General features: G+C 42.3%; 1 protein-coding gene across 1 annotated transcript; it reads left to right on the top strand.

The window, feature by feature from the left end:
* The first annotated feature begins 2,712 nt into the window (after positions 1 to 2,712).
* LOC134318327 (uncharacterized protein K02A2.6-like) lies at positions 2,713 to 7,255 on the top strand. Its single transcript, XM_062999189.1, has one exon. The coding sequence runs from the start codon at positions 3,021 to 3,023 to the stop codon at positions 6,951 to 6,953; it is 3,933 nt and encodes a 1,310-aa protein (XP_062855259.1). The 5' UTR covers positions 2,713 to 3,020; the 3' UTR covers positions 6,954 to 7,255.
* Positions 7,256 to 14,210: the final 6,955 nt, after the last annotated feature.

Raw genomic sequence — 14,210 nt, 5'->3', positions numbered from 1 at the left:
TTATTTTAGCCTACATAGATGTAAGTGGGCATGTGTAATTGTTTTTTTTTTGTTTGTTTGTTTTTGTTTTTTGGGGTCCCTTTCAAACAGAACTGAACAGGCCCTGCTTTCTGAAAATACACTGGATGACACGCTGGTGCATTGTCCCATGACAAGTTCTCCTGTAAGAGTGCCACACATAAGAGTAATTAGTCGCTTAGACACACTTACATTTATACCAAGGTTTAATTACTTTGTCAGTAAGATGCATCTGTCTGTCTTGGGTTTGTAACAGAGCCATAATTTTTTATTTTAACATTTTTCAAGCAGTTACAAGGAAGTGTGTCAGCAGCAGGAGGAGGAGTGTCCCATAGCCACTTTACAGCAATCAGGTTCTCAAACATTTATTAATCTGCTACCATTTTACTTACTTTAGTTTGAATTAGAGAATACCTGTAAATGTTATTTATAATCAGCTGCTGCAATTAATGCACTTTTTTCATGTCATTGAATTTCGTCGTTATAGTGTTGTGTGTTAAGTATTCTACCACACGTACACTATATTGCCAGAAGTATTCGCCCACCCATCCAGATCTTTGAATTCAGGTGTTCCAATCACTTCCATAATCCCATGGTACCGTGATAGGATGCCACCTGTGCAGCAAGTCCAGTTGTGAAATTTCCTCGCAACTAAATAATCAATAAAGAGTCAATTGCTACAGACCTCCAAACTTCATGTGGGCTTCAGATTAGCTCAAGAACAGTGTGTAGAGCTTCATGGAATGGGTTTCCATGACTGAGCAGCTGCATCCAAGCCTTACATCACCAAGTGCAATGCAAAGCATTGTATGCAGTGGTGTAAAACACGCTGCCACTGGACTCTAGAGCAGTGGAGACGTGTTCTCTGAAGTGACGACTCACGCTTCTCTCTCTGGCAATCCGATGGACGAGTCTGGGTTTGGCGGTTGGCAGGAGAACGGTACTTGTCTGACTGCATTGTGCCAAGTGTAAAGTTTGGTGGATTATGGTGTGGGTTCGTTTTTCAGGAGTTGGGCTTGGCCCCTTAGTTTCAATGAAAGGAACTCTTTCAAGCTCCCAACTTTGCAGGAACAGTTTGGGGATGGCTCCCTCCTGTTCCAACATGACTGTGCACCAGTGCACAAAGCAAGGTCCATAAAGACATGGATGAGCCAGTTTGGTGTGGAAGAACCTACAAAGAGTCCTGGCCTCAACCCGATAGAACACCTTTGGGATGAATTAGAGTGAATACTTTTGGCCATATAATGTAATTATCTGGGCAATGATAATTTTGATACACTATATTGCCAAAAGTATTTGCTCGTCTGCCTTCTCACACATATGAACTTGAGTGACTCCCATTCTTAATCCATAGGGTTTAATATGATGTCGCCACCCTTTGCAGCTAAAACAGCTTCAACTCTTCTGGAAAGGCTTTTCACAAGGTTTAGGAGTGTGTTTATGGGAATTTTTGACCATTCTTCCAGAAGCACATTTGTGAGGTCAGACACTGATGTTGGACGAGAAGGCCTGGCTCACAGTCTCCGCTCTAATTCATCCCAAAGGTGTTCTATCAGGTTGAGTTCAGGACTCTGTGCAGGCCAGTCGAGCCCAACTCCTGAAAAACAACCCCACACCATAATCCTGCCTCCAACAAACTTTACACTTGTCACAATGCAGTCAGACAAGTACCGTTCTCCTGCAGCCGCCAAGCCCAGACTCGTCCATCGAATTGCCAGATGGAGAAGCGTGATTCTTCACTCCAGAGAACACGTCTCCACTGCTCTAGAGTCCAAATTGAAGCCGTTTTTGGCGATCACTTAAACGTTTGGTGAAATCAAATAGTAGAAAAACTACAGGAGATGTTTAATAGTGAAAGTAAGAGCATTTCCACATGCACAATGCGAAGGGAACTCAAAGAGATTGGGACTAAACAGCTGTGTAGCCTTAAGAAAACCACTTGTCAGTAAGGCTAACTAGGGCTGTCGCGGTGAAAGAATTTCCCCTTGCGATATTCAACCTGTCTCAATATCGCGGTATGCGGTAATATCGCCATTTTTTTTTGTTTTTGAAAATTACTTAATTAATCTGCATTTTAGAGCTATATAAACAAGCTTTATTGTTAGGCTATGATTCGGTATATTATTGCTTTATAATGACAAAGATGAGACAGCTTTAAGACCAATGAAATGCGTGTTTAATGTTAAATACAGAACAGAGCAGGGATGCGCGTCTTTTCTCTATTAAAAAAAGGTTTAAATTTAGCTCCTAGGCTAGATATACAGTGTGAAACGAAAAAAAAAAGTGTTTAGGCTAAATATTGTAAATACACATCTAATCAAAATATGGTAAAAAAGAAATATAATAAAGTCTGTAAGAGTTTAAACCTGCGTTATTATGCGCGCTAGAAGAACCAACACGTTCATCTGATGTGTTTTAGAGAGAATCTGAGTGGGGTAGCGATGTTCCCCTCGGTACTAAAACTCTCTCTGATGGGGCTCGTTACACTAATACACGTGTACTGTACCTGCATGCGACTTTACAATGCGACAAACTATCTATTTAGTAGATATAATTAACATAACAATATATACTACATTTCAAGTTATTATTCGTTTCAATACATTTTTATTCAACGAAAAAATAAATTTAAATCATTCCAGCAAGACCAGAAAGAGAATATTTGCAGGCTGCAATGCCATATTAACCGTCATTAAGTGTTTTAGTTCACCAAGGCTGTTTGAATATGTAGTATCAGCTTAGTTATGGGGTAGGAACCTTTGTAATGTTATGTTGACTGGGGGGGAGTTATATAATAAACGGACGGAGTTCCAAAGTGGTCATGCGTGTGCCGTGTCGTCTCTCTAGCTTTCTAAACGGGTTTTAATGTTGTCACAAGCAACGGAACATGGTGTAAGAAGTGGGATTAGGAATACGAACCTGATCTTTTTTGTCTAAGAAAAAAAAAAGTGCCGGAGGGCAGCATAAACCGCTAAAGCAAGCTAACGCCGCAGCAGTGAAATATGAGCCTGTTTCAGGTCCCACCGCCGGAGAAATTCACTTTCAAGGCTGAAGACTGGCCGAAGTGGATAAAGCGCTTTGAGAGGTTTCGGATAGCGTCAGGCTTGGAAACACAAGCTGATGAAAACCAAGTGAATGCGCTGATCTACGCGATGGGGGAAGAAGCGGAGGACATTTTGATTTCTCTGCATTTGAGTCCTGCTGAAGCGAGTGAATTCAGCACAGTCACAACCAAGTTTGATGCACATTTTATAACACGGAGAAATGTCATCTTTGAGAGAGCAAAATTCAATCAGAGGCAGCAAGAGTTGGGTGAGTCAGTTGACTGTTTTATTACCGCACTTCATTGTCTTGCCGAGTATTGTGGATATGGAGCACTGCATGATGAAATGGTGAGAGACAGATTAGTAGTTGGACTAAGAGACACTAAACTGTCAGAACAATTACAAATGGATCCCGAATTAACACTTGTCAAAGCAGTCACCAGAGCACGACAGAGCGAGCAAATAAAGAAACAACAAGAAATGCTAAAAAGCCATTTTAAGGCTGATGCATCAAACACACAGCTTGACAGCGTGCATTCGCAGCAGCGATGGAACCACAAAAGCACACGAGCTAAGCCACAGTCATCCCTATCAGTTAGCAATACAGCACGAAAAAAGACCATCAAACACACACAGTGCAAAAGGTGTGGAGATTTGAGAGGTCACAGTCTGCAGCAATGCCCAGCTAAGGACGTAGTGTGTAACCATTGCAGAAAAAAGGGACATTATGCCAGAGTATGCCGAACTAAAAGGCTTAATGACGGGAATGTTGCAATACTGACTGAAGGCGTAGAAGATGAAGAGGTATTCCTTGGCTCACTTACTGCAAAGGCAGATGAAGGCCCTTGGATGACAGAAATAAAAATGGATCATAGTAATGTTGTGTGTAAAATAGACACAGGTGCAGACGTAACCGCAGTTCCGGAGAGGATGTGCAGTCAGGACCAGCTCAGTAAACTGAAAAGAGCTTCGAAGGTTTTAAAGGGTCCGAGAGGAAGGCAACTAACGGTAAAAGGTATATTCACAGCCACACTAAAGAAAGGACAAAAGAGCACCTCACAGGAAGTTTATGTTGTGAAGGAGCTGGCCACACCATTGTTAGGCCGTTCAGCTGCTGTAGCACTGCAGTTGGTAGCCAGGCTGGATGCTGTCAGCCTAGATACAGACGAAGCAGTAAGGGCTGAATTCCCTAAGTTATTCAATGGTCTAGGGAGAATGCAGGGCGAATATAACATTGTTCTAAAAACAGACGCTGAACCCTTCTCTCTCTCCACTCCCAGACGCATTTCTCTCCCTCTCCTACCAAAGGTTAAAGAAGAATTAAACCGAATGGAGCAGCAAGGAGTCATCTCAAAAGTGGAACAGCCAACGGAGTGGTGTGCACCCATGGTAGTAGTGCCTAAACAAACAGGAAAGGTGAGAATATGCACTGACCTCACGGAACTGAACAAATCAGTCATGAGGGAAAGACATCAACTTCCGTCTGTAGAGCACACACTGGGACAACTGGCAGGTGCCAGAGTGTTTTCAAAGTTAGATGCGAATTCTGGGTTTTGGCAGATTCCTCTATCTAAAGAATCCTCACTTCTCACGACCTTCATAACGCCGTTTGGGAGGTATTGTTATAACCGCTTATGCTTTGGAATTTCTTCTGCTCCAGAGCACTTCCAAAAGCGCATGTCACAAATCCTTGAGGGTCTGGAGGGCGTTTTGTGTCAGATGGATGACGTACTCATCTGGGGAGCTACCCAACAGCAGCATGATGAGAGGCTACGTGCAGCACTGTCACGACTCCAGGAGGCCGGGGTTACACTCAACGAGAAATGTGAGTTTTCTAAGAGCAAAATCAAATTTTTGGGACAGATTATTGAAGCATCAGGAGTGAGTGCAGACCCGGAAAAGGTGAAAGCTGTGAAGGCCATGAGAGAACCCCACAACATTAGCGAGGTGAGAGGAGTCCTGGGGATGATAAATCATCTGGGGAAATTTATACCCCATTTAGCTGAGAAAACACGTCCACTTAGAGATCTGTTGAAGAAGTCAAACATGTGGGCGTGGGGGTCCCAACAGCATGAGGCCTTTGAGAAAATTAAAAGAGAGCTTACAACACCACCGGGACTGGCACTATATGATCCAAATGCTGAGACGCTGGTTTCCGCCGACGCTTCATCATATGGGTTAGGCGCCGTCCTCCTCCAAAAGCAATCAGATCAACAGTGGAAACCAGTAGCATATGCTTCCCGATCCCTCACCAGCACTGAGCAGAGGTACGCTCAAATTGAAAAGGAGGCACTGGCTTCCACATGGGCCTGCGAAAAGTTTGCAGAGTTTCTCATTGGGAAAAACTTCCACATAGAGACAGACCATAAACCCCTGGTCCCCCTGCTGGGTTCAAAAACGCTAGACATGCTCCCACCGCGAATACAACGTCTTAAAATGAGACTGATGAGGTTTTCATATTCAATTTCCCATGTGCCCGGTAAGAATATTGCAACAGCAGACGTGCTTTCTAGGGCTCCTGTAAGTAACACAGTGGACGGACTACAAGAGGAAGAAATAAACCTTTACGTCGATACTGTCATGGCAAGTCTGCCAGTTACGGAGCCCAGACTCAAAGAAATCCAAACACACCAAGACAGAGACTTTATACTTCGCCAGCTCAAGAAACACTGTGTAGACGGTTGGCCAGATAAATTCTCTGTTGAAGAGGTGATTCATCCCTATCTGCCATTCTCAGGTGAAATCACTGTGCAAAACGGAGTACTGCTTAAAGGAGAAAGAATTGTCATTCCAGCATCACTCCAAGCGGATGTGTTAAACAAGTTGCACGAGGGACATCTGGGCATCACAAAATGCCGAGAGAGGGCTAAACAGTCGGTGTGGTGGCTAGGCCTTAGCAAAGAATTACAACAGATGATTCAGAACTGTGACACATGTGCACGTGAAAGAATAAACTTAAAAGAACCAATGATGCCAACATTGTTTCCAGCTAGACCATGGTCCACCGTCGGAGCTGATCTCTTCCAGTATGGTAACCAACGCTACCTTATCATTGTTGACTATTTTTCCAGGTTCTTTGAAGTCGCTAAGTTGTCATCCACTACTTCAGAAGCAACGATCCAGCATTTTAAATCAATCTTTGCTCGTCATGGAATTCCAGATGTGGTGAGATCGGACAATGGACCACAGTTTTCATCTGATAGCTTCAGACGCTTTGCACAGAATTGGGGCTTCGACCATGTGACGTCCAGTCCTCATTTTCCACAGAGCAATGGGGAGGCAGAGAGGGCGGTGAGGACAGTCAAGAATCTTCTAAAAAAGTCAACCGACCCCTACCTTGCCCTTATGGCCTACCGTGCTTCTCCACTGGCCAATGGATACAGCCCCACTGAGCTTCTCATGGGAAGAAGGATAAGAACGTCTGTTCCTGTTGCCCCATCACAACTCAAGCCAAGATGTGTGGACTGGGGTAAGCTAAAAGAGACAGAGAACATATACAGGCAAAAGCAAAAACAAAACTACGACCGTAGACACAAAACACATGACATGACACACCTGCACCCGGGAAAACATGTGTGGGTAAAGGACACTGATGAACGAGGCACAGTGGTGTCTGCTGCAGATACACCCAGGTCTTACATGGTGGAGACACCACGGGGTACCTTCCGGAGAAACAGGTTCCATCTCTCGCCAACCCCGGTGGCTCCTGAAAATGCAACCAACTTACCTGATACACCGACAGAAGAAAACACTGTGTCTGACACAGACAGAACCTTTCTTTCACCAGAGGCTCAAGTTCAACATCAGCAGAGGAGCAAGACACCTGAGCGCCGATACCCCATTAGAAATAGAAGGGCCCCAGGTCACTTTAAGGACTTTGTCAGTACATAGTTGAAGGACTGAGAGCTGAGTGGGCAATGGGGCAGAATAATCCCCTCACTCGGCAGAAGGGATGGGTAGTCCACCCCACCCTTCTTAAAAAAATAAATAAATAAAACATGGAAATAGTAGAAACAGAAAATGGTTTGCACTATTGTTCAATGTTGTTAAATTGTTAACTTGGTACAGTACCCCCAGACAAGTTACCTAGAAAGGGGGATGTAGTATCAGCTTAGTTATGGGGTAGGAACCTTTGTAATGTTATGTTGACTGGGGGGGAGTTATATAATAAACGGACGGAGTTCCAAAGTGGTCATGCGTGTGCCGTGTCGTCTCTCTAGCTTTCTAAACGGGTTTTAATGTTGTCACAAGCAACGGAACAGAATATAGTCTAAATTACAAGTATTTATTGAGTGTGAACTCAATTTGATCATTAATAAACTTGCCTATAATTCCTGTTGCGATTGTTTACATTTTAAAACACAAAGCCTGACACTCAGCAGCAACGCATGAGAACAGGTTGCGGGAAAATGACGCTCCTAGCTAATTTTCATTATGAATTCATTTAACATTTATTACGCCCGAATGTAAGCGTATAAAACAAGATGGACCTGCAACAATATAAAAAAAAAAAAATAGAAGAAAGAAAGAAAAAACGTGAACACCGCGGTGTTGCGGTTGCTTGGCATGCCCTGCGGTTGGCTGGTCTATACCGCGATATTTCAAAATTGCGGTTAGCGCGACAGCCCTAAGGCTAACCACTGATTACTATCATTCAAAAAATTTTTCCAACCACATTTCTTCCTCGAAGATGATGTTTCCCCACTGTCCTTCCACTTTTTAATAATGCGTTGGACAGTTCTTAACCCGATTTTAGTAGTTTCAGCAATCTCCTTAGATGTTTTCTCAGCTTGGTGCATGCCAATAATTTGACCCTTCTGAAACAGATTAACATCTTTTCCACGACCACAGGATGTGTCTTTCGACATGGTTGTTTAACAAATGAGAAGCTACTCACTGCATCAGTTAGGGTTAAATAACTTGTTACCAGCTGAAACATAATCACCCATACAGTAATTATCCAATGGGAGGCTCTTACCTATTTGCTTAGTTAAATCCAAGTGGTGACCTTTTTTGGCCATGCAGTGTATATCCCTGTATAAATACAAAAGTGGTCATGCACTGAACAGTGTGAAAAAATTTTTGTCCAGCTTATTCTTCATTTGGGGTATATGTCTTTCTGGAACACCTTTTTTGGCACACCATTTTGCAAATGTATGTAGAGGCAAACATTAATTTTTGTGTTATTTGTTTCTTTTTAGTAAACAGATCAGATGTTGGCCTCTCCGATACATCCTTATAGTCCATCAGACGTGAGTGAAACCATGTGCTATATACTCAATATATGATTGCATTATAGTGTAAAATGTGAGAAAACTGAAACCAAAAGTAACATTGTAATCAGCATTTCTATGGCTATTGTTTTTTTGTTTAAAGGAAACTGAATCCCCTGCAGATATCATTAGAGACTTCAAGAAGAAAACACCAGTGAGCATTCCACTTTGACGGTAGTGGCGAGAAGGAGCCGAATTCTACACAGCGCCATCGCAGCTCTAAACAAGGGTTATTTTTACTGGTACAAACATCCACAGATAGAATTTGTGGGTGAGATGGCTGATGATTATGGCGGGCCTACAAGAGAATTCTTCAGGTTTGAGTTACATTGTGTATTTATAAAGATATTGATAAGCTCCCCAGAAAAAATGGTCACCCTGCATGTTTAAGGTGGTAGTAACTTCAGGCTTTTGATTGTGCTGTTGCTTGGGCTATAAATACCTGTAGGGTGTATGCTAGGATTCATAGATTGAGAAGAGGTGATACAGTGCACCTTGCATTTCGTTCAATGTGTGGAAAATGGCTCAAAAAGCAGATGTTAATGGTTGGCAAAAAAACAGCCTCTGGTCATATGGGTATACCAGCAGTGGCAAAAATCCCGGTCTACTGTTAATTCCTGACAAAACTGTGGCCAAAGATGGACCAACAGACAGGAACCACAGGCATGTTTCACGGCTTGTGAATAAAAATCACTTCGCTTCCAAGCAGGATTTCTTCTAGAAGTCAACACAGGTTCTCTTCACAACCAGTTTCTGAAAGAACACTCTGTAGGGAACTGCATAGCATGAACATATGGAGCAGAGTTGCACGTAAGAAGCCAACACCGCCTTCAGGTCTGGAGACAGAGACTTATACAGCACGGCTAGATCCAACCTGAAGAGAGGCATCAAGGAGGCTAAGACTGCATACAAGAGGAAGATTGAGGACCCCTTTGTCAACAACGACCCACGACAGGTATGGCAGGGCATCCAGCACATAACCAATCACAAGACCAAGAACTGTACGATGGTTCGAGGTGACGCCTCACTAGCAGAGGAGCTTAACTGTTTCTTTGCTCGCTACGAGGTAAAAGCAGCGGAGACAGACACAAGACCTCCACCAGTCTCCAACAACAACATCCTCACGGTTCAAGAACATGAGGTGAGACGTGTGCTGAGAGCAGTGAACCCCAGAAAAGCTGCTGGTCCAGACTGTGTGACAGGAAAGGTGCTGAAGGTATGTGCAGACCAGCTCTCTGTGGTCTTCACCAAAATCTTTAACCTGTCCCTATCTCAATCCATCATACCAAGTTGTCTGAAGTCTGCCACCATCGTACCACTGCCCAAAAGGACAAACATCAGCGACCATAATGACTATCGCCCGGTGGCACTCACTCCAGTCATAATGAAGTGCTTTGAGAAACTGGTTCTACATCACATCAGAGCCAGTCTCCAACCTGCCTTTGATCCACACCAGTTTGCCTACAAAGCTAATAGATCCACCGAAGATGCCATCACCACTGCTCTTCACACAGCACTCACTCACCTGGAACACCAGGGGAGCTATGTGAGGATGCTCTTCATAGACTTTAGTTCTGCTTTCAAGACATACCAAGCAGACTGGTGATTAAACTCGCAGATCTTGGACTTTCTCAACCCACCTGTCTCTGGATTAATGACTTTCTGACAAACCGCACCCAGTCTGTTAGATTAGGCCACCTTCATTCCTCCAGCATCACACTTAGCACTGGTGCTCCTCAGGGATGCGTGCTAAGCCCGCGTCTCCTTGCTCTGTACACTTACGACTGTGCCCCCACCCACTCCAAAGCATGCAGACCCTGCACCTTTAATCATCAGTGGAGACTGCGTGGAAATTGTCCCTTCCTTCAGATTTCTGGGCACATACATCTCTGAAGACATCTCCTGGACAACCAACACTATGGCAGTAGTGAAGAAGGCACAGCAGAGACTCTACTTCCTGAAAATTCTCAGGAAAAACAACCTTCTGGAGAAACTGCTGGTGTCCTACTACCGCTCCGCCATTGAGAGTGTGCTGACATACTGCATCTCAACATGGTACAGTAGCTGCTTAGCGGCAGATAAGAGATCTCTTCAGAGGGTCATCAACACTGCCCAGAAGATCATCGGCTGCCCACTGCCCAGCCTGGAGGACCTTTTCAGCTCTCGCTGACTCAGCAGAGCAGCCAGCATACTGAGAGATCCATCTCACCCTGGACATCATCTGTTTGACCTGCTGCCCTCTGGAAAACGCTTCAGGTCCATCACAGCCCAGACAAACAGACTAAAAAACAGTTTCTACTCCAGGGCCATACGGGAACTGAACACTCCCAAACCACACACTAACAACTGACTCTTATAAATCACTGCAGAAGTAAACTGAACAACAACATTAAACACTGGACTCCTTTAAAATGGCACAATGTTTCATTCTACTCTGACTGTATTCATATTTATTATGACTGCACTACTGTTTTTTTTTAGAGCTAAATATATATTCTGTGCAATATCTTCTTAAGCTACTCGGGGCATGTGCAATACCCCACTGCTACCTCACTGCTGTAAACAATGTCTTTTGTCCTTTTTAATAATTATAGTTTAGTCTTTACTCTTTATATTTAAGATTTTTAGGCATACATACATGTGTGTGTATTGTGTATAGGTATATAATGTTTGCTTTTATTTTTACTTATTGTATGTGTAAGCACCGTTGGATTGCTACTCAATTTCGTTGTACACTGTGCAATGACAATAAAGGCATCTTATTTTATCTTACTTGGTTACAGTGGAGGAAGACACGAAAATTGGGCTATTGATTTCAAATGTGTTGTCAGGTCAAATATGGCACATTTCTATCTGTATGTAAATTATGTAGGTGTTGTGTTCATCATAGACCTCAGGAAGCCTTCAATGAGGACTGTGTGCAAGGTGTGATTGAAGCTGGAAGAGGCTCTGTGATGTTTTGGGGGTGTTTTAATTACGTTGAAATGGGCCATTTGGTTGAGGTGATGGTAAATTTTAACCACAATGTCCACATGGAGCTGCTGCACAACCATGTTTTGCCCGTAGCTAATCTTCTTTCAAGATGACAGTTTTCATGTTCAAATGACAAATGCAAATAAGATTGACTGATAATGAACATTCAGGTGCATTTACACTTCTGAGCTGACTTGCAAAATCTTTTGGAAATCTCTGGGAATACCTGGAACAACAAGTAAGACACCAGGAAAGACATCCATGAAATCTGACTGAACAGCGCAGTTTGTCAAATTAGTCGTGCTTGTGGAAATATTACACACTATTAGGTATGTTTTAGTTACAGGTGACAATTTTTTGTTCGGTAAGCTTATAATTTAATTAACAAATGTTATTTTTATTTGAGTAGAACTGTAATGATATAGTATTTTTGTGAGTATTTAACATTGTAATATTCAGTGCTGAACAAGTCAGTGAACACCATTCATTTATTCACTTGACAAATTGGCAATTAGGCAAAGGGAATACATTTTTTTCAGGAGATATTTCTCAGGTTCTATATAAGGAAAAATATATTAAAATACAGAAAATTGGACTACCCTGTGACTCACAACAACTACCAAAACTATGCCTATCATATTAAGATGCATTTAAAGCTTTCATTTATCAGATAGAAAGGAAAATCGAGCTCCACTTATGCTTCAGAACTGAAAAAAAAAAATCCACAAGTAAGAAAACAACTCTGTTCTGTGGGTCTGAAAGGATGTGTAGCTGTCAAGAAGCCCTTAGTGAAGAATGGAAATAGACATAAGAAACAAAGATGATGTTGGTAATCTCCCAGAGTCCAGATGAGATTTTATTTAACATTTAGCTGTTATGACTCTTTCTGATAATTTATTTTTTCAGCATCAGGAAAAGAAAACATAATAACTTGTACTTCTAATGGCTGTTTGGATTGAATTGAGTATTCAATTAAACCAGAGGGTAGTATTTGTCTTTTGCACAGATTAATGCACTTTACATGCAAACATGGCTCAAGAATAGCTAGATACATATTTTACCAAATAATGTGGGAGACATCTGTCATAAATAAATGTATTATCTGGACTGAATTGACTCAAACCTTGTGGTACTGCTCTTTACTTTTGTTATACATCACACCATGTCTAAATGGATGCTCATGTCTAGACAAAGCTTTTCAAATAAATGATTTCAGTCTGCTGTATGGGGCCAACGTTAATGGCACTTAGACAGAATATGCCTTGCCATTCCACTTGCTGTTTGACACAAGATGACCCAGTTGCATGATTCCGTTGTATACAATATTAACAATGTTCCTCTTGTTTCTGTGGTAGGCTTTTAATGAAGGATGTGCAGTCTTCTTTGGGCATTTTCGAGAGACAGCCAGGAAACCTTTTTTTTTCTTATGATCAGGGAGCCCTAGACAAGGGAAAGTATTACACTGGAGGAAAGCTGATTGCCTGGTCTCTGCTGCATGGTGGACCAGGCATTAAGGCACTACATCCCAGCACTTATCAGTTAATGTGTGGTCAGGCTCCAGACAGTTAATACTGGATGCTTGTGATCTTTAGGCCCTCAGACAGCACTGCATTAAAATAGGCATGATTCTGTACTGGAAATTACTGCATGGGCTCAAACATTTCCAAAAATCACTGTCTATGAACACAGTTTGCCATGCAGTCCACAAATGCAAGTTAAAGCTGTTAATTACCAAGCACAATTAACATAAGGAAAAACAGCAAAATAATCAATAAGAAAGTAATAAACTCCTTCCAGATACTTGCACAGTAACCAGTCCATCAAAGAAGATCCAGGACTTTTGAGCAGCTACATCAGACAAGAATGGGACAACATTCCTCTTCCAAAATCCAGTGACTGGTCTCCTCACTTCCCAGACGTTTACAGACTATTGTCAAAAGAAGAGGGGATGCCACACAATGGTAGATGTGGTTCTAGGTTATTAATTTTATGAAATGGTAAAATGTCAAACTTTAAACATCTGCAGTGTGTTTTATGTTCTATTGTAAATAAAGTATGGGTCTATTAGATTTGCAGATCTTTGCATTCTGTTTTATTGACATTTATTTACATATAACACAGCGTCCCAGCTTTTTAGAATTGGGGTTGTGAAACACTGTAATATTTCACATAATCTAAATGTGTATTATTTGTTCCTGTTTGTTGTCTTCTGTTGTCTTCTTAAGATTAAAGATTGCAAAACTGAGGAGTCATGGAAAAATCTGCAGGACAGTCTGGGGGACTGGATTGCCGATTGTGGTGTGCCAGGGGTACAGTGGGGCCAAAAAGTATTTAGTCAGCCACTGATTGTGCAAGTTCTCCTACTTAGAAAGATGAGAGAGGTCTGTAATTTTCATCATAGGTACACTTCAACTATGAGAGACAAAATGAGAAAAAAAAATTCAGGAAATCACATTGTAGGATTTTTAAAGAATTTATTTGTAAATTATGGTGGAAAATAAGTATTTGGTCAGTAACAAAAGTTCAACTCAATACTTTGTAACATAACCTTTGTTGGCAATGACAGAGGTCAAACATTTCCTGTAAGTCTTCACCAGGTTTGCACACACTGCTGCTGGTATTTTGGCCCATTCCTCCATGCAGATCTCCTCTAGAGCAGTGATGTTTTGGGGCTGTCGCTGGGCAACACGGACTCCACAAATTTTCTCTGGGGTTGAGGTCTGGAGACTGGCTAGGCCACTCCAGGACCTTGAAATGCTTTTTACGGAGCCATTCCTTCGTTGCCCGAGTGGTGTGTTTGGGATCATTGTCATGCTGGAAGACCCAGCCACGTTTCATCTTCAATGCTCTCACTGATGGAAGGAGGTTTTGGCTTAAAATCTCACGATACATGGCCCCGTTC

The sequence above is a fragment of the Trichomycterus rosablanca genome, chromosome 7 (assembly GCF_030014385.1).
Source record: "Trichomycterus rosablanca isolate fTriRos1 chromosome 7, fTriRos1.hap1, whole genome shotgun sequence".
NCBI classification, from domain to species: domain Eukaryota; kingdom Metazoa; phylum Chordata; class Actinopteri; order Siluriformes; family Trichomycteridae; genus Trichomycterus; species Trichomycterus rosablanca.
This window is presented reverse-complemented; position numbering and strand designations above follow the sequence as displayed.

Bases quoted from the DNA above. Each gene is read 5' to 3' on its own strand.
- LOC134318327 (XM_062999189.1), top strand. From the start codon at position 3,021: ATGAGCCTGTTTCAGGTCCCACCGCCGGAGAAATTCACTTTCAAGGCT.